Source organism: Lissotriton helveticus, chromosome 11, assembly GCF_964261635.1.
Source record: "Lissotriton helveticus chromosome 11, aLisHel1.1, whole genome shotgun sequence".
Taxonomy (NCBI): domain Eukaryota; kingdom Metazoa; phylum Chordata; class Amphibia; order Caudata; family Salamandridae; genus Lissotriton; species Lissotriton helveticus.
In genome coordinates this window covers 199720824-199739063 of record NC_136072.1, presented here as the reverse complement: position 1 = coordinate 199739063, position 18240 = coordinate 199720824, and the positions used below count along the sequence as shown (strand labels likewise).

Below are 18240 nucleotides of genomic sequence, written 5' to 3'. Positions count from 1 at the left end.
CTATTTTTTCAGAGAGGACGGGGTTCACATGTCCAGATGAAGGAGGCCCTGGATGCAGCTTTAGGTGTGCGTAGGTATCCTAAAGCTGGGGATTCCTATGGGGGGGTCGAAAGTCACTAGATTCCTTTTGAGTGGCGCTTTTTCCTAGAGATAAAGGGGGGGTAAGGGTATGAGGCCTGGGCTTGTTGGATAAGGGGTGCGGATTGCAGGGTTCAAGGAATGAATAAGTCGGTAAGGAGGCATGTTGCAGGGGGTATGCTGCGGAGTGTTGTGGGTGTTTGTGTTATATTGAAATGGGGGACAATCATTTAGGGGAGGGGGTGGGGGGTCGGTCAGGTACTTCTTATTTAGTGAGGTATAGTTTTGTTCGGCACAGGCCAAGGTTTGTTTAATTTAGGATGCACCTGCTTCCAATAAAGCGGCCTTTGTCACACTTTATCACCTGTCTGTGGTCGTTCCTCCCCCCCCCTGCCCTCCTGGGTGGGCCCCAATGGGGTTTTGGGGGGGCGGCCGACCAGCGGGAGGCCTGCCACTCCCGGGGGTTTTTGGGGCCCGGAGGGAGGAGGGGGGGGGATAGGTGCCACGGGTTCTGGGTAGCGTTGGGCTCCTTGGGCTGGTCCTGGGTTTTTAGGACTCCTTTTGGGCTGGGACTTGGGCTTGTTGGGCTGGGGAGGTACATAACCGGCCATTTTGGGTCACTTGTCACCATTTTGGTGGCAGTGACCCAGCAGCCTGAGGGGACCCTGGTCGCGAGTTTTTTCCCGCCCGCCCTCCCTGTTTTTTTGTGTGGGGATTTGGGTTTTTTCCACGGGGACTGCTGGTCAGTTTTGGGGGTGGGGTTAAGGGGTCCAGTTGTTTTCAGGTGGAGTTTTCTTGGGAGTATGGTACATCGGTTTCCATGGTTGTTTAGTTTTGTGTCGCTGGAACAGGTGCAGTAGTATACTACAGGAGTGGTGCTTTTTCCTAGAGATAAAGGGGGGTTAAGGGTAGGAGACCCCGGCTTGTTGGATAAGGGGTGCGGATTGCAGGGGTCAAGGAATGAATAAGTCGGTAAGGAGGCATGTTGCAGGGGGTATGCTGCGGAGTGTTGTGGGTGTTTGTGTTATATTGAAATGGGGGACAATCATTTAGGGGAGGGGGTGGGGGGTCGGTCAGGTACTTCTTATTTAGTGAGGTATAGTTTTGTTCGGCACAGGCCAAGGTTTGTTTAATTTAGGATGCATCTGCTTCCAATAAAGCGGCCTTTGTCACACTTTATCACCTGTCTGTGGTCGTTCCTTCCCCCCCGCCCTCCTGGGTGGGCCTCAATCAGACATGGGGGAGATTTACGCTGATCAGAAGCAAATTATAAATGGGTTTCTTTTTCTTCACTCAGAAATACCAGGAGAGGTATCATCCATACAGAGACGTAGCTGGTAAACTTGTAATTATTCAGGATGGAATTATTGCTGAACTCCATGTGGTAATTCCACGCTGCTAAACTCTGAGGGCCTATATAGCAAGATCATGAACATACATATGATAATAATTATTTATTTTATTAGTTGTAGTAGTAGTATTAGCAATAATAATCATATTAATAATAATATGTTTCAAATTATAAGAATTATGCTCATAATATCGTTAAAGTATTGGAAGCACACTTAATCCTAAAATGCTAGACAAAGATATATTTATTTTGCTAAATGTGCTTGTCACATTTGATGGTAAAGAACGAAACATCACCAACATCCTTGGTGTAAACCATTTTATTAGATTTTGCTATAATAAACCAGTTGCACCGGCTCAGCTAATAGGTTGTGATATATTAAATAATAAGAGGACTTGCATTATTAAAAAGCCTAAGAAGTTAAGTGGCCCGGATGAGCCTTTTACTAGTCCAGTGCATCTCAGAAGCTCAGCAGTCAAGCAATGAAAATGTTCCTTTTGGAAATACGCATCTAATGGAAGCTGAATCATGGGCAGCCAAATCTGACCTTGATCAACCCCCCCTCAAGTGGTAAATAGACATACCTTTGTCATATGCAATACCGTAGTTCATATAACACAACGCTAGCACAAAATAAAGCACGCTTTAGGACTCTAAAATAACATTTTAGAGTCCTAAAGCGCACTTTATTTAAAAAAAGATATATATATGTTCATGAATTTGTGAGTTCATGGGAACCACTAAATGCAACAATCCATATCCCAAATGATAACACTTTTAGTTGAAAAATTATGACTAATTTGTGAAACTGTGGGGCAGATTTACATGCTCCTTGCGCCACTTTTGCGTCATTTTTAACATGGGAAAAGTGACGCAAAAGTGGTGCAAGGGGCTTGTATGTATATATATTTCACTTTACAGACTTCACTGGCTTTATGAGCTGCTTCTGTAAGTACCCAACAGTTTTTATACTGATTTCAGCCTTCTTTTCCTTCAATCTGCAAAGGCCTAGGTCTCTTGAAAATGGCGGCCATGACATCAATGTGTGAGCCTGCAAAGTATTGATGAAAACATAATGTACCATTCGATGAGGCGCATAGATCAGAGCTGTGCTCTCTGAAAGAGCCACCTCCCCTCAGCATCGCCGTAGAAACAGTATCTCAGACTGCTCGCTGCTGTTTGCAAGCCTATGATATTTATAGGCTAAAAAGCTTCTGACAGTGATGGATGACCTCTGGAAACTTCTCCGCTTCTCGTCCCTTCCCTAGCATTACCCTGTGCCTGCTTTCACCCACGGCTACGTTCAGCCTTGGAAAGTTGATATGATTGTAACTAAAAAAGCGAAGATTTAATGGGTTTTACATAATATTTTCTTTTCTGATCCGCGGGTCCGGATGCACAGTTATTGCTTGAGCTTTTATTACAGTTTCCGTCTGTTTCGTGAACATGCTGAGAAAAATGGCTGGTTTCTTTGCGAGAACTTCCGTTGTTTGCAAAATGAGACATCCGAGCACGCGTGTTACTTCCATGAAGGTTGCGTTTCTAGGGAAAAAAAAGACAAGAGGCATATTAGAAAAGAGATTTACTTCATTAGTTAAGGCATCTACTTGCCATCCATCCATCCACCCACCCACCCCCCATTCCGCCCGCCCGCCCGGCCTCCTGCCTGCCTTCCTGCCTGCTTGCCGTCTGTCTGTCTATCTACCAGTCTGCCTGCCTGCCTGCCTGCCTGTCTGTCTGTCTGTCTACCTGCCTCCCTGCTAGGACATTATTACATATAGGGTTGATTATCCCACGGTGTGCCGGGGTGCACCCTTAGCTGGATGTTTCAGTAACTATTATTCTTCCTGTTTGCGCCACAGTAAACCTTTAAGCAGTTGCACCAGGAACAAATAGGGACAGTGAGCCCTATTACAAGTAACGTGCTGCCCCCAGGGCAGCCGCAAACTCGCACTGTCATGAGGGCATCGCGCATTAGTGAAATGCAGAGTGGCTCATCTGCTCAGTCGTTCTCTGTGAAGCCAGCACCAGCCGACACTTTAAAGAGGGTGAAGAGATCCACCGGCATGCAGGTACAGCGAGTGACTGTGGTCGCTTGCAAAGGGATGTCTGGGGAGGTTCATGGTACCGCTTTACCCCTCGCAGTGGTTGCACTCAGGGGCGCACTAACTGAGCATCACCTTTATATGATGCTCCGTCAGTGTGCCTCCTGATGGCGCATTTGCCTCTGCATCCGTGGCCGTAATAGGGCAAGGCTTGCAGAGGTAAAGTGTTACCCTCATTTCCATGCCCTCACGCTGATGAGAGAAAGCTCCCCGAAGATAATGCCAGCGCCCTATGGGCACTAGCACCATCTGTACTGCAGAAGAGGGAGCAAAAGCGTCAGCACCTTCTTCGGTAATACTACAGTGCCCCCAGGAGTGGAGAAAACTGGCATACACTCCCATTGTGCCCCAGGGCACTATTTGTAATACGATCCCAACTATTTGATGCCACCAGCCTGTCTCCCTTGCAGAAAGAGCCCCTGACCTCAGTTTAAAAGGGTGAGGGTCAGGAATCCTCCTGCAAGAGGGTGCAATGAGTGACTTCACGCCTCTTACAAGGGCACACCTAGGGTTCCAGGGAACCCCACAATCCCCTTTCAAGGACGCACGGTGCGCCACCAATCTATGCGATACAATTAGTATGCCTCCTAGCAACTTCTCTGCCATTGTGTCCATATCTATAATAAGGCGAGGGTACAATGGCAAAGGGTTCTTTCATTGTGTGGGGCTATATCCCAGGAGGGAATGCCCACTCGTGAACATACTGGTGTATATTTGTCCCCCATCTCCTGGTGTGATAGTAAAACACAGCTACTAATGGGGGTGGGATGTTGGTGCTCTTGCACCACATTCACTCCTGTTGTGTTGCTACTGTTTTGCATAATTGGTATTAGAAAGGGCTCACACTAGTGTCTGCAGCCTGTTCTGTAACACCCCGGTTCACTTTCTATAAATGCACCCCTGCTTTCATACTTTGGGCCTCATTTACGGATTTTTTGCTGTAGGGCAGCACTCTATGACTTGCTGCTGCGTTGTCCTGTGGCAAAAGAAAAGGGCAGGAATGCGCCGTATCCTTCGTTGGAGCACAATGGGCTGTCGTGCGCCAACGCATGCCCCTTCTCAACAGAGGCTTGTTCCTCTTTCTATGTGGGATATTTCTCCTTGCTGTGACTCCCTTACACGTCCCCTGGGGAGGAGTACATTTTTAGCAGTGCCTCAGACTTGCAATTTATGAGGTTTTGCCGTTTAGCAGCGCTGGAGGCCTTCCTGCTGTGCTGCCCTATGGCAAAAGAAAAGGGCCGGAATGCACATTCCTCTCCTTTTCCCCAGCACCAGCACACAATGAGCTGCTGTGCGCCAATGCATGCACCTTTGCACCATGGTGCAAGGGTGCCTGTGTTACAGGGATGATTATTTGTGTGCAGGAAGCGAATGCAGCACACATAGAAAGAAAAAAAACAAGGAGAAATGAAGATATTTATCCTCTTTGTGCCTCCCTTATGCCTCCCCAGCGGAGAGTACATTTTTTGTGCTGCCTCAGAATTTAGATTTCTCGTAAATGTCAAAAAGCCATGGATGTTGCTGGGAACGTCCCCTGCTACACCCATGGAACGCCCCTTTCACACAGTTTTCTGAGTGAAAGGGGCACATATATATGAGGCCATGAATATACATTGTAACTTGGCTTTACGTGGCCTTATAAATATGCCAGTGGCACATTGCACCACCGGAACTCAAAAAAGTGACGTTTCAGCGGTACAATAGTTCCGGTAGGGCCTCGAGTTCCTGTGCGTTTTACTATCTTTTTACAGTTTAGGTATTGGACCAGTGGTGAACGCCTTCCTACAGAGCGTGTCTGAGACTTGTTTATCATTAAAAGTAACCATTTCTCTATATATAAAGCCTGAATAATGCTGCATTGTCAAGCGTGCCACTAGTTTGCAGTGAAAGTTAGCTTAAACATTGTCAAAATTAAAGGGCTACTGGAGAGTCTGTAACACAACGTGTGATGAGTAAATACTCTGCCGTACCCTAAATCATAAGTAGACCATAATAACAGTTATATGGTTTCCTGTTTCTTGTGAATAATACATGCAAAGTTACTTTAACTAATAATGCTTTTGGCAGGACACAAAGAAAGCAAATGTTTTCCTGGAGCTCACAAAGAAACAGGGAAATGTCATGAATTTAGCATCCATTGTTCATAACTTCAAGTAACATCAAAACACACAATAGGCCTCATTTATGAAAAGTGTTGCATGCCTGCGATGAAACTGCAATGCAAAACTTTTTACTGCGCCCTCCTTGCGACACCATGGATGCGCAAATTTACTGTACGGTGCTCCATATCGCAAGAATTGACAGATGTGTCAGAAATCCTGATGTATCTGTCAGCAAAAAACTCATGTATTGCTGGAGTTGTGTCGTGAGCATGACGCAAACTCCAGCAATGCATTGGGGAGGCCAATACCCGTTGCACTGCGTCGCCCTTATGCCTGCTATGAGACAGGAGTAAGGTTTTGACACAGCGGCGTCCTAGAAGGGGTGCAGTGAAATCTGAGCGATTTCACTGCGCAACTTCAACGAGGCTTTCTTGCAAGGCAAAGCGCACCCTGAATACATTATACCTGACACAGGTATAATATGGCGCAGGGGATTCCCAAGTAATGCCTCTGCCTAGATGCGTCATTTTGCAAATATTACACTGTGTGGCGCATTATTTACGATGCCACTGCGTCATGGAAAGTAACGCAACGGCTGCGCAAAAGTGTCGCATTAGGCTAATAAATATGCCCCATTATTGGTAAAGTCAGGAAGAATGTAACCTGTAAATGAGCACCACGCATAGGAACTAATTTACAGATGCATGAAATCACTGTAGTGTTTATGTTCGTTCAGCTCATAAAATATTCCTAACGGTTTATCGAGTGATGTGTTTGTGTGGGGGCGAGGAAGGATGAATGAGAATGCCTATTGTGCGGGCAGGGCACAGCAGAGCATTTTTTTTTGCATGCCTTAGAGTTGAGTGCAGCCCCCCAAAGTGTCGTCTATTGATATAGGCTGTATACTGCCCTTTCTGCGATGTTAACTTAAAACAATGATCTTTATACATACCAAAAGATATTCCTGAATTAAAAAACACTACTTAGTTCTCCTGTTTCTCACCTGATATGATGAGCAAACAAAAATCCCATAGGGTAAATATTTGTGTGTTGGTAGTAGAGAAGGTTTTCAAAGCCCTACAGGGAAACTATTTGGTTTTGTGACTGACAAAACATGAGAAACAATTGAATGATTTATTTATTTTGTTTTTGTGTACGATGTTATTTCATTGATAAGAATTCTGCCTGTGAGTTTCTATAAAAACAATAGCTTCACGTGCTTTTATTTTGTTTATTGCATGTTCTTTGTCATCTTCAATCCCGGATATGTATCCATTTCTCAGATATTTGACATATGTCAGCTTGGGACGTTGCTAATCCTTATTCTTTCAAAGGGGTATTTACATCGATGCCTGAAAGGGAAGAGAGCAGGGATAACTCATTCAGGTTCTACATACATCCAACTGTTTAAGACTTCACTCAGTCCCCTCAGGTATCAGTCACAGGTACCATCTCACTACAAAGAGATTAGGTAACATCTCTAAGCCTATTCAATTTAGACTCCTTCCAAATATTTTGGGTTCTACGTGCAATCAAGTCTATTTGACTATTTTACAGTAATCTGCGTTCAAATTATAGTAAAACAAAGTGCCCTTTGGCCAATAGTCCTTAGACAATGCTGGCTCTTTAAACCAAGGTATTGCTACTCGCCTAATTACTAATACCAGCATTGAATTCACTAATTGTCTTGCCTTTAGGGATTTCGCATATACCACTTGGCAACACTACTATCAGATCATGGGCTAACTGGGTTCCTATTATGTCAGATATGGAATCAGAAATGTGTAGGGAAAACCTCCTCACCAGTGGACAGGACCATGCCTGGAGCATAAAACCATCAGGGCAACCACTCCATTTTCAAACATGTTTCTGCTATGCCAGGATTGATTCTGTGTTGGTGAGCTGTAGTGTAGTAATATTGATGTATACATTTAAAGTGTATTAACTTGAACCAGTAATACATGGCTGTCTATTTCGTTTGCGCATTGATATACCACCACTCTTCTTCTAGGACTACCTTCCATTGTCATTTTGCATTCTGAACCTCAATCCTACATTCTCCTACTGATATACAGTAGTTATTCGGGACCAGTCCACCACGTCCTAAGATTTAATGGTGTACTCCTATGCCTTGAATTCCTCAGGTGGCAATGGATATATATGTATATTATTATTATTATGCTGTTTTGTTACGCGCTCAATTACTGCCGGAGTATCCTGGCGCGAAATGAAAAAGAAAGAGACAGAAAAATAGAAGTAGACCCTAGGGAACAACTAAAAGGCCATCCTGAACAAATGGGTTTTCAAAGCTTTTTTAAAAGGACCAAAGTTCAGGGTAGCTCGCAAGAATAAAGGAAGGTCATTCCAGGCAGAAGCTGCTTTCACCGCAACCGACTGCCCACCCAGCCGGGAACGCCGGAATCGTGGGACATGCAACAGATGTTGAGCGGCAGAGCGCAAAGGTCTAATAGGAGAGTAACGACTAAATCGTTTCCTCAAGTAGGCTGGACCATGACCATTTATAGCTTTGTGAGCCAGTGTAAGAATTTTAAAAATGATCCGTTGTGGGACTGGCAACCAGTGCAATCTCTGCAAGTGGGTCTTAACACTCACACGGCTGGAAATATTGCATAAGAGTCTGGCGGTGCCATTTTGGATTACCTGGAGACGCCCCACCAGATAGGCCGGGGAGCTGCTCATGTAGGCTCTCATGGTGGAAATCACCCTATAATAGAGAAACACATCTAAAGCATTAGAGAGGCTACAATCTTTAAAGGCATTGAGAGTGATAAATGCTCTATCTGGGAACCAATCTACACATATGCATCTGTGTATCACTCTCTACACAGAATCGGACGGCTCACAGCTCCACTTTGCTCCCAGATGTGGAGAAGTGTGGCTCAGTGGTTAGAGGCGGCAGACCCGGAAGCTGAGATCAACCGTGGACCAGGGTTCAATTCCCCGCCTCGGCGGGTCTCGGGCTCAAAATTCCATGGACTCGACAATTCTCGCTCTGGTGCCTACTCAACTCACGGGGTCACACTCTGCGACTCTGGGCAATAGCTTGCTTAATCTCCACTACGGCCCCTCGTGGCGGGATGCCTGGCTTTCACCTTGTGGACACCCTGCCGGGGTTTCTCACAGGGGAATACCAGGACGGGTTCCCTAAGCAAGCGCCGGGACGCTTACGGGCAGCTGTGCGCTTTACAAGTCCAACACATTTACATTTACATTTACAGATTCAGCACGCACCGGACCTTATCAAGGTGGCCAGTGCAGCACGGACTACAACTTCCACCTCCATTTCCTCACCTTGAAACTTGGACACATCCCTGAAGAAGTTCATTTGCATGAACGAACCCGTTGGCTGGCTTTTTTGTGAAAATAAAGGATTATTCAAGATCTTAATACCATATGACTTATTGATTCATTGACTACCATTCATCCCAATATCGAGTGGTGCACCACTCCACAAATTTGGCTTCTTGATCTATCTGCACAGCAGTTGGCACCCAACAACGGCAAGTGCTGGAGCAGCCTGTGCACACTCAACCAGATTGACTATAATAACACACTACAAGGGAACTTCACAGGGTAGTGCGGTCACTGTGTCCACCGTTCTGTGGAACTGTATCTCACACACATGCATCCGTGTAGTCTATCCGTAGTGAAAGGCCATCTCTGAGGAAACCCCAACCCTGAATTGTAGTAATGAGGACTGTGGTTTACTCAGTCCTAAGAGTTTGCTACTCCGACCATCTTCCATGAACTTATAGCTATCTACTCTGTCCTGAACGAGCCTGTAATGGTCAAATCATTTCCCAGCCGCCTCACCTGGGCTTCTTCTAAGTATACATGCAGGGATTTATCAAGAGTCATGTACTAGTAAAAGGCTTACAGTGCCTGATCTGCAAGATAATCCTATTCTAGATCCAGCAGTGCCAACCCCCTGCCAAGCTGCCTCACCAAGACATCCCAGTTCACCTTGGCCTCCTTTCCAGGTGGCACTATTGATAATAGAAATGAACAGATTCTTCAAAAAATTTATTGTCAGAATATTAGAGATCAAATTTAGAAATCTGGGAGAGACAACCATCTTTAACAATGATGCCCATCCCATCATGTTTACAGGTAGTTGGTTCCAACATTTAATCTAATTTTGTTTTTGTACAAGAGCTCCCTCACAATTATTTGAGAATGAAAGGGATCGGTCTCGGCTAACAACAATCTCCGAACATCATACCAATTCTGGCACCATTGAAACCCATCTCAATGGCTGTTGAGCTTTTCATCGGAAGAAACAACCATAATTTTGTAAAATTGCTATGCATTCTAGAGTATTTGCCAAACTACTGAGCCTTGTCCACACCTGGATTTGGATTGCAGTTTAGGTGTCTGACATACAAGATTACATAATCAGCGTAACCCTTTGCAGAGGAGAAATATGCTCTTCTGCATATGCTTTTAATTAGGCAAACCAAGGGATCAATTTTTAGTACAAACAAAAAAGGGGGGGGGCATCACTGTCTACTACCCCTGGTGGGAGTGACTGAATAGTGAAAAGTAGAAAAATCCCAATGGGTACGTTACTCATCCATCATCTGCATATCCTCAATAAATTTGAAAATTTCATTCATTCCATTCACTCATCAAGAATGTACTATAACATATAGCTCGATGTACTGCAAAGACCAGTAAATTCACTTATTAGACCTTTTATTTAGTTTAAAAATTCATTAAAAAGATTTTCACATAAAAAAGGCTGAAAATCAGCAAGACAGATTAAAAAACAGTCTGAACATATTAATAATCACAAATGAATACAAAGATATAAATTGAACAAACATAAAGAGAGTATTCCACCAGACCTAAGCATTTGGTCTTGGAAAGCTACACGTCCCCTATTAAACTATATATTGGCTACATTACTTGACAACATTTGCATATTTTCGCCGTTCAAGTAGTGCGGAGTCAGGGGATTGTGTACAGGTTAATGTGCGTCGACGCGTTTCGATGGGTTCACAATTTATTCCATTTTTATCAAGACCAAAGGATCACTCTCATTTAAGCAGGATACAGTTGTGAATAAATATACACCTTCTAATTACAAGGTTTGGGTATTATTCTATAGCCCAATTCAATCTGGCTATCAATTTGAAGTGGTAGTCAGAAGGCTTGCTTTTGAGGGAGCTCTATGTACTGGAGATATATATGAGCTCCACTGCTACTTTCTTCTTGCCACAGGTATTTTTATTTTACCCGTTCACCCTTATAAATATGGGTACGGGGGGCCTCCTTCTGTCAAGGTACCGTCTGTCCTCCTTTTGTATTTTGGGGGATAGTCCAGGACTTGTTGGTTCACGGGTTAGTTTTGATAACTTTGGTGTCTTTATTAAAACATCTTGTTCCTGCGTGCCGTCCGGTTTCTTTTCGGGGTAAAGCCACTGACCGTAGCTGAATCACATATTTCCTTCTTAATGGAAATTTGCACTATTGGTGCTTTATACTGGTGATAAATAATGGATTTGATTTATATTATTATAGACCCATGTGCGTTAAGACCAGAAAGAGGAGGAGGTCTCGGAGGACATGACGGCCGGAAGCTAACAGCTGTGACAGGGCTCCTCCTTCTCCTTCTCCTGTGTATGGCGTCCGCGGAGAGTCGGCCTTAGGCAAGCTTGCTCCCTGGAGGTTGTGCGATTTCGCTTTCTGTGCAGCCGTTCGTAGAGCCAATCGAGCGAATTTCTGAAGGGGTTCGGCGACATTAAACCGCTATTCTGTTCTGTGCGAAAATGCAAGACTAGAGGGGAGAACGTACTTAGGCTTATTTTTTGCTTAAGCCCGAGATCGTTTTTTTTTTTTCTCTTTTCCTGCCGGCTGTGGGCGTTCTTGTAGAGCACAGCCGGGGCTACAGAGCGGATGGTCCTCGGCGGGAGCAGTGACGAGTTGGCTGTCCCGGCTTGGTGTAAGGAGCTAGGAGCCGCTAGGTTCTGGCGACAGGCTCCCGGAAGACTGATCCCTAGGACTGGAGGACCCGCGTCCGTTGGGTGTGAGCTGTACCAGGCTATCAGCACCCGTAGGTTTGTGCTCACCTCCGGTAAGCTGTCTAATCCTGCTATACATCTAAGCGATAATACGCGGCCTGAAGATAAACTGTATATTCTTGGCGCAAGTAATTACGGGGGTGCTCTGGGACCTGACATTTACAAACCTGACATTTACAAGCCTACACACACAAAACAGGATCCCTATAACAAATATTGGTGTCAGGATCGGGCTCCCTGCATGGAGGAGGGTGCTGCTGGTGTCTGCAACCAAAAAGTCGCCTAGATAAGAGTGGCTATAAGTTAGATACTTCGGCTACCCAGGTGGGGGCAACCCGTTACACAATGCGAAACCGTGTTACGAACATTAACACGAACACTGTGACATTTCCCTCCAAACCATCAGTTTCCCCACCGGTGATCCAATTGAAGGCCAAAGTAAGGAGAGGCAAGATAAGCGTTGGAGGGGTGGATACCCCCGGGTAAGCGGAAAACCAAGAAAGTAAGGGCTGGCATATCGGGAGGAGCATCTTGTCTGCCCAAAGTTACACCATCACCAAAATCATATTATAAGGTCTTATCCACTTGCAGCACGGATCAGGTTAAAAAGATGGTGGCAATTGGCGTCACAGACACCGCAAGTACTTCAACCTCTACCAGCACCATGAGTTCTACAGGAGGAACTACAAACAATATGTCTATAAACACTATAAGCACCAATAATGCCATAAGTGTCACAGAAAAGCTAGGCACTCCTGCACCTACTATACCTGATCAATTCAGCCTTATAGACCCTATTGATCCATCTCCATACCTCACCTCTTCCCCATTACAGGACGTTGTACATCCAACAATAGAACTGTTGAACAGTTTCTCTGCTTTGGCCATTCGTGAAGTGGCAGAAGATGGCGAGGTCGAGCAGGTGGACTATAACAGTAGGGAAGCGGGACAGCTGGTTGAGAAGGATCTTGAGATAGATCCTGCACCCGCAGACACAGTAATGTTTGATGACGATTTACATGTAATGACTGGTGCAGATAATATCCCTCCAACCAAAATTGGAATCCCAGCTCCTGGATCACTGGTGGCTATATTACTAGGTCTAAAAGAGGACATTGGAAAGCGGTTCTCTATTTCAGAAGCCAACCAGAGTGCAATTCAGGCCTCTTGCGAGACACTCACCCGGAAGGTGGAGGAAGTGACATCGAGGACTGATGCATTAGAAATGGAACTGCCAAAAATTAAGGAAGCCATAGGTGTCACCACAATGGCTTTTGATAAACTTGCCCAGCAGAATCGGGAGATAAGGGACAATATTGAGAGGTTAGAAAACCACTCGAGAAAAAACAATTTAAAAATCTTGAATATCCCGGAGGATATTGAGGGTAAGGATATTAAGGCATTCATAGTGGCGCTCCTAAAAACAACAGTATTGAAGGAATCCCCTGAAACAGACTTGGATTTATCAGCTGACATTCAGAGGGTTCATCGGGATCCATATAGGATGAAACCAAGCAAAGAACGCCCACGAAAGATTTTAGTGAACTTTTTAACTTATGCCACTAAAGAAAAGATTCTATCAGTGGCCCTCAAAACAGGCCACATAAAATCATCTTCCTTCTCTAGTCCGTTCACATATATGATTCGTTCGGATGTCTCATCGATAACTGCTACAAAACAATGTGAGCTGGGCAAAAGGGCAGCAATACTCAACTCACTGGGGCGAGTGCCCAGCTGAAGTTCCCCGCTTCACTCCGCGTAATGTGGAGCAATCATATGCATATCCTACATCAGGTTGAGGAAGCAGATACTTTGATAGAGAAGATAAGGGGTGGCAGTGAGGGGGGGAAGTAGAGTATCATCAAGTAGTTGGATAGTGGTAAGATATTGGGTATTGCCTGAGAGCATCCTAGAAACTCTTAGATAGAAGAAACTATAGGCCCCATATTTACTATATCCTTTTATCCCCTGAATATAAATCTCACATCAATGCACACATTGCGGCGTATTATCACTAATGTTAAAGGTATGGGGAGAATTAAGTCCAATTAACACGCACTTTTCTTTCTCTTTTTATTTTTTTCCCATTCACAGGAGAGGGAGGGCGCCGTCAAAGGGGCACATGCCCAGGAAGAAAGAAAGAGTTCTCCAGGGGAGGAAGGGTAGTTCGTGGGGCTGTTGGGGGTGGGAGGGGTGAAAAAACGAAAATTAAGTTCTCATCGCACACGTCACACTCACCTCATTACATCATGGCAGAGACTCCTATTAACTATTCGGGGTTTTGGCCGTAGGGTAAGGGGAGTATTCAATGACTAGTAATAAGGTTTCCTATATTTCTTGTAATGTTAACGGGCTTCGGTGTCCGAGAAGAAGAAGGCTAGTCTTGAAGCATATAGAACAATCCCAGGCTAAAATAGTTCTGCTCCAGGAAACACATCTAAGCCTCAGTGAGGGTAAAGAGCTTTTTGATAAATTAAGATGGGTGGAAGCTTTTTGTTGTTCTGGGCAGTCGGCTGTAAGCAAGGGAGTAGCAATCCTGATAAATACTGGGATAGGAGGTTCCATTAGATCAACATTAACGGATCACACCGGAAGATGGGTCATCGCCCAGTTAGATTTCAGCGGAAAAATGCAGACTATCATCTCTTATTATGGGCCCAACATAGACGACCCTATCTACCTCCTTAAGAAACAGTCCAACCTGGTGGATGTTAGATCCCCCATTATCATGGGGGGGGACTTTAATGTCCTGCTTGATCCTAGGCAGGATCGCTCCAATCAACGCCAATATGTGACCACACCACGTTCTAGGCGTACCATGGTTAATATGATGAATGAGCTTGGGCTCATTGATGCTTGGAAGGTTAAGGGAGGGACAGCCCCAGGATTTACCTACTTCAGTAAGAAGCACGGTCATGCATCAAGACTAGACTACATCTTAGTAGATAGGCAATGTTTGGAGATCTTGGAGCATACAAGAATTTTACCCACTATTATATCTGATCATGCACCCATTATGTTCTCAGTTTCGCTCAATAGAGATACAAGAATGGCATTACCAAGATGGACTTTAAAAAGGTCTGCAGTGTTTAATCAAGATATAGTAGCATCTGTTAGAACATCTATAGACAATTATTTCTTCGATAATGTTGGCTCCACTCTCCCTGAGTATGTCTTGGATGCCTGGAAAGCACATATAAGAGGTCATCTTCACAGCCTAATCTGTTCAGAAAACAGGGAGGAGAAGAGTAAATTTAAAACTCTAGAGAACAAAATATCCTCGCTAGAGAGTGCTAGGCTGGTTACCCAGCAATCAAATTTAACAAGGTTACTAGACGAGCTGGTACTCCTTAGATCAGAATACAGAGGGTTATTAGATGAAAAAGTGAAGGCCCAATGGGATACCCATGCTATGGAAAACCACGAGTATGGCGAGAGAGCTGGAGCAGTTTTGGCTAGTAAGACCAGAGCGGATCGGGTACGAAACAACATAGACAGGTTAATGCTCGATGAACAGGGGAATATATCCTGTAAACAGAAAGACATGGAAGATCATTTGCTTGTTAAGTTCTCTAAACTCTACGAGGAAGAAACATCCTCTACGCATGAAAACTCTCTACGTTGGTTGGAGAGTAAGGCCCTGCCTAGCCTGACAGATGAAGGTAGAACCATTCTTAATAGCCCCATCACCGAGGAGGAGGTCAGGAACCATATTAAGAAACTGAAAAATAATAAAGCAGTGGGCCTGATGCCCTCCCTGGTGAAATATATAAAATATTACAGGAGAGTTTGATCCCAAGGTTATGTGAGATATTTAATTATGTATATAACACAAAGGGTAGGGTACCAGCATCCTGGAGAAAGTCCATTATCGTACTTATTTTAAAGCCCGGGAAGGATCCTCTTAATGCAGACTCATATAGACCCATCTCCCTGCTAAACGCTGACTATAAAATCTTTACCAGTATTTTGGCAGGGAGATTGGCTAAACTGGTTCCACAACTCATCAGCTCGGACCAGAAAGGTTTCGTGCCCGGAAGATATATTCATGAGCTGAATCTGCAGCTGATTGCAAGTATAGATCTAGCGGTGACACGGTCGGAGCCCTTGGCGATAGCCGCATATGATGCAGCGAAGGCCTTCGACCGTGTCAACTGGGGCTTCCTATGGAACGTACTAAGGGTAATGGGCTTCGGTGAGACCTTTATACAAACTATGAGAGGGTGCTATGAGGGTGCCTCGGCGGAAATCTTATTGAATGGCTTCTTAACATCAAGCTTCAAAATAGGGCGGGGCACCAGGCAGGGGTGCCCCATTTCGCCCCTTCTTTTTGACATTTATATTGAGCCGCTGGCACAAGCATTGAGGATTGACGAGTCAATCACACCTTTTAAATACAAGGACTACAGCTGTAAACTAGCCCTATATGCTGATGACCTCTTGATCTATACCAACAACCCCGTGGAAGTATTCCCTAGGGTGGAGATGATAATGGCTGATTTTGGGCTCCATTCGGGCTATCAAATAAACAACTCAAAAACAGAAATCATGTGTTGGGGGATTGATAATTGGGAAGGACCTTGCAGCAGCCATTTTAGATATCTGGGAATTACTATCACACCAGATATCAATAACATAGCTCAAACCAACAAAAAGAAACTAAGTAAGGACATCGACCAGCTCTTTTCTAGATGGCAGAACCTTCCCCTTACAATATATGGCCGAGTCAATTTAGTCAAAATGATAATTCTGCCTAAACTGACCAATTTGTTTAACTCGATTCCCCTTACTTTCCCAGACAAAATCTTGGTGAATATTCAAGGAAAGATTGGCAGTTTCATCTGGGAAAAAAAAACCTCCAGGTTATCCTGGAAAAAGCTGAAAAGAAGACTATTAAAGGGGGGCTGGCACTCCCAGATATAAATTGGTATACCTTATCCTTTCAGTTGAAAAATATTAGATGCCTCCTGTCATGCCCCGATGACTCAAATTGGGGGAGGATTTTGAACATAATGGTAGGTCTAGAGGGAGGTGAGTCCGGGTTCCTAAATAAATTTGGAGCAGTAAAGTTCTTCAAAAAAGTGTGCTTAAAGGTCTTAAAATTGGCTCTTACAGTCTGGAACAAAGTTAAAAGAAGATGGGGAATCAAATATTATTCTGAGTTTGCCCCAATTTGGGATTCACCCGGTTTACCATCATGCCTCAGGGATAGCTTGTCCCCTCCCATCAGGAGAGCAGGAATAAACAACTGGTCCGACTTAATAACATCAGAAGGGATCCTTCTGTGGGAGGTACTGAAGGCAAGGATAGGGGACTCCCTTTCTAGATTTAAATACATCCAACTATGTTCCTGGTTCTTGGCCGAGAAAGAGAATATCGGAGGTAATTGGGAAATTGAACGTGCTCTTCTATCTCCAGGGCCTAGGAAGAAGGAAGTCGGGCTCTGGTATAGGAAAATGCTGGAAGCAGAGGAAGCACAGTCCCGCCCACTATATCGGGTGTGGAACTCTACCAGGCTGGAGGCAGACTCAGCTACCTTGTATGACATCTCTCCTAAAGTACTCTATAAATACGTTAGGACTGTATCTCTTAACAAAAAACATTTTTACACAATAAACAGGCTGTACTATACACCGAAAAGCAAAGTTTGTAAACCCATCTCCTCTTTGCCCAAGATGTGGGCTCATAGAAGCAGATGATACCCTCATATTCTATGACTGTCCGGTAGTTGGATCATTCTGGGGTAAAGTGGAGGGGGCCATTGAAAGCATCTTTAAAACAAAGCTATGTTTGAACTTAGCTAGAATTATGTTTGGCCTGGATGCAGATCTCATTGCTGAATAAAGGGGAACACAAGTTGCTTTATTTTTTGTTTAATTTTGATTGCTCGAAGAGAAATTTGTAAGATTTGGAAGGATGCCAGCCCTCCACTATACGAAAATTGGCTCCAAGCAGCAATTAGAATGGCACGTTTAGAATCACTTTTAACTCACAATGTAAATAGCACAGTGTGGAAACCTTTTATGGATTGGGGAATAGCAATGAGATAAAATACTCAAGGTCCAATGATTACACCATGCCTTGGTATAAAAAGGCAGGCCAGGTCGGCCCCAGACGAAAGCAAGAACTCCGGCCTGGGACGCCCTGGAAAAGATTAGGCCTTAGGAGATAATTTGCACTCGTTAGTGGTGAGATGAGGACTAAAAAAACAAACAAACAAAAAGACCAGAAAGAGGAAAGGCCATTCCATAGAGTCAATTGCCTCCTTGACATCAAAGTGCAGTCAGTAGAGAAGCTCCGATTTCATTGGGCGTTTCACTGTTATCAGTCTGCAGAGACTTCATGATATGGATCATCCCACCACAAACTTAGCTTGATGCGAAAGCAACAGTCCTTGCACTAGTCTGTTCACAGTTGCTTTTGCTAGGATTTTATTGTTTAGGTTAATTAAAGACAATGGCCAATAAGAGAAACAGAAGTGTTTTGGCTTACCTAGTTCCAGCACCAATGTCGTCATCAGAGCAGCACAATCAATAGGTACATTAGTGCCTCCTCAAGTA

General features: G+C 44.4%; 1 protein-coding gene across 2 annotated transcripts in view; it reads right to left on the bottom strand.

The window, feature by feature from the left end:
• Positions 1-1732: 1732 nt before the first annotated feature.
• LOC144791266 (uncharacterized) overlaps positions 1733-18240 on the bottom strand; it is a 1067603-nt gene continuing 1051095 nt past the window's right edge. For both annotated transcript variants that reach the window (XM_078665920.1, XM_078665919.1), the window contains exon 8: positions 1733-2971. In XM_078665920.1, the coding sequence (XP_078522046.1) occupies positions 2762-2971 (210 nt within the window). In that variant the 3' untranslated portion in view covers positions 1733-2761. The remainder of the gene's footprint in view (positions 2972-18240) is intronic.